The sequence below is a fragment of the Triticum dicoccoides genome, chromosome 5B (assembly GCF_002162155.2).
Source record: "Triticum dicoccoides isolate Atlit2015 ecotype Zavitan chromosome 5B, WEW_v2.0, whole genome shotgun sequence".
Taxonomy (NCBI): Eukaryota; Viridiplantae; Streptophyta; class Magnoliopsida; order Poales; family Poaceae; genus Triticum; species Triticum dicoccoides.
The window spans coordinates 705,748,053-705,750,933 of NC_041389.1; the positions used below are offsets into that span (position 1 = coordinate 705,748,053).

At 48.7% G+C, this 2,881-nt stretch overlaps 1 protein-coding gene across 1 annotated transcript in view; it reads left to right on the plus strand.

Moving 5' to 3' along the window:
* Window positions 1–794: 794 nt before the first annotated feature.
* LOC119310636 (transient receptor potential channel pyrexia-like) overlaps window positions 795–2,881 on the plus strand; it is a 25,621-nt gene continuing 23,534 nt past the window's right edge. The window contains exons 1-3 of the mRNA XM_037586312.1: window positions 795–816; window positions 1,075–1,245; window positions 2,742–2,840. Coding sequence (XP_037442209.1) covers window positions 795–816; window positions 1,075–1,245; window positions 2,742–2,840 — 292 coding nt within the window. The remainder of the gene's footprint in view (window positions 817–1,074; window positions 1,246–2,741; window positions 2,841–2,881) is intronic.

Below are 2,881 nucleotides of genomic sequence, written 5' to 3' on the forward strand. Positions count from 1 at the left end.
GAAAAATTGAAGCCCAGCATGCTAAATGGGCCATCGGGCCGGCCCGTTTACTAATCAGGCCGCGCCTGGGCCAAAGAGCAGCGCCCATGGGCCGGCACGGCATGGCCCAACTATTAAACGTGCTACGGCGGGCTGTGCCGGGCCAGGCACAATTAGCATGGGCCGGGCCGTGCCGTGCCGGGCCCGGCCCGTTTGGGCAGGTCTGGTTGAAAGGAATAGAAGCTAATGAGGTGGCACATAAGTTAGCTCGACATGCCATGTCTTGTGTCATGCAAAATGTAACCTTCATCGTCATCCCTTAGTTTTTAGAGTGACGTTTTGCATTCGGACAATGTACTCCCTCCTTCCGTCTATATAGGGCCTAATGAGTTCTTCAAGACCACATTTGACTATTGATAAGATTAATAATACATGAAATGTATAATGTGAAAATTATATCATTGAAAGCTCCTTTCACGTATGAATTTGGCGGTATGCTTTGTGTAACTTGCATGTCATATATTATTGCTCTAACACTTGGTCAAAGTTAGCCTCAGAAAACGCATTAGGCCCTATATAGATGGAAGGAGGGAGTATCAGGAATGAATGGATAAAATGCCTTCAAAGGGCGGTACTTCACTCTCCTGTGTGGAGTCGTGTGTGTACGCTGACCATTTTCCCAGTCCCCTCCCCTCCCCTCTCCTCGACACGCCGCCCGCCATGTCCCGTCCCGTCCCTCTCCATTTTCCACGCTCACTCCCGGCAGTCCCCCGCTCCAAGCCTCTAAAACCCTACCGACCTCCGCAACGCCAGCCATGGCGCCGCCCCCTACCTCCGGTAAGCGGCCCCAACCCTCCGACCCTACCTCCTACCCTGCGTCCTGCCCGTGCTGGCCCTAACTCCGGCCCCGCCCCTCACCTCCCCCCTCTGCAGGCCCGCAGCAGCGGCGGCTCCTCCAGGCGGCGGCCGACGGCGACCTCCGCCTCTTCAAGAGTACCCCCGCGCCTCCCTTCCCCGTCCTGGTTTCCCCATTGGTTGGCTGCGCATCTGTTTGTTTGTGCCCCGGCCTGATTTCGGCGGGATTTTTTCCCCCAGGCATCGCGAGCGCGCTGGACGGCGGGAAGGGACGCCTCAAGGAGGCGGTGGAGGCCGTCAGGGATTGCGGCGCCGGGGCGCTGCACACCGCCGCCGGCCGCGGAAGGACCCCGATGTGCGCGTACCTGGTCGAGGAGCTTGGCATGGACGTCAATGCTGCGGACGACAAAGGTGATCTGCGACTCTGTACCACTCTGCCTCCCTCCTTTCACAAAAGTATAACCACGGCTCCTTTATGTTTGATGAGATTAGCTGGTGCTGTCTAATCACGGCTCTAGAAAATAGATCTTGGTGGTTCACCCGCCCCGCATTGCAGTCATTAATTAGAATGCGTTCAACTATGTACCTGAAATGTACTATGTAAACTAAAATTAGATAGATTTTGCAAATTTTTTTACTTTGGTAAGTTTAGGGGCTCGGTTAGAAACGACACTTTTTTAGAGGAACAAATATACTCCACTAAAGGATACTTGGCCGTATCCTCCTCTAAATTATAGGTGATCGGTTAGAGATGCCCTTACTACATGCAAAGTAGAAGTTCAGTCAAACTTGAAGGCATGACAGAGCTTCAAGTTTCGTCATCTTGGTTGAGTTGTAGTCAAAATTCAGACGAAATTTCAGTCCTCTCGTTGGACACCTTCTTTAGAGATCAGAAGATTCATCGTTTCAGGGTCGTCTATATAGCAAGCTAGCTAGTCTTAATTATGCGCGGTGACCTCAGCAATGGCTCTGCTTTCGGAATGGAAAGAGGGAAGATTAATGGCCACATAGCATACAAATTATGTGCCATCGACCCATCAGATTGATGGCATGATCACCAGGGTACGAAAAGCTATGTCATGATGTGGTTTTCAGTAGGCCTTACTGACTAGACACTTGAGATCATCAAATCAGCAGCAACCAAGTTACCTTAATCTGATGATGCTTTATTTCTATTGCGTCATAGTGACAGTTTGTTTCCTTTCTTTGGGAAAGGCAGAAACCCATCTGCAAGGGTTTTCAAATGCACACTTGCAAGGTTAATCCTCACGTTCATACCCATCTAGTTGATCCACTGTAGAGCCAGTACACGCTGGAGCCTTGCTGGACGTCCACGCAGGCGCCACATCAGTGGTCAGCAGGCCAAACCGAGCCAGGGTTTTCTGAAACCACATTAACACTTGCAGGCGTTTGAATGCAAGGAGCGCAATTGCAAGTGATACAACTCCCCCTGACTTGTAGTTTTTCTTTTTTGCCATTTCCCCTTATTTTTATTACATCATGGTGCATATTTACTGTTAGTTTGTCGCTGTGTAAGATTATGCAGAGGAACGCAGTAGACTTCAGTGTGTTTTTGTTGCTACTGTTAAATTTTTGTTTCATTCTTTTCCGTTCTAAAAGTGTACCTGAGTCCTGAAATCAACAGGATGCTCTTCCTTGTGGAAGCTCATCAAACTGCACAAGTGTTTGTGAATGGCTTGAGATAATTAACGTTCATGTCCTATATTTCCAAAGGGCGGCATATTAATGCCATTATCTTGTAACTTCAGTAAGCTATTGTTATGTTATAAATCCTTCAGATTTATAGTATGAGATAGAGTCATGTTTCATAGTAAACATGGATAATCTTATTACAAAATTTCTTATTTTGGTCAGAACATATGATTTGGTTCTGATGATTTTGATAGGTGCTACACCTCTGACTTATGCACTTCGTTGGCGGGCTGTGGATACTGTGAGGTATCTCTTTGATCATGGTGCCGATCCAGAAAAGCCCGGTGAACAAGGTTTGACCCCTCTTCATGTGGAAGCTGGAGCAGTTCCCCCC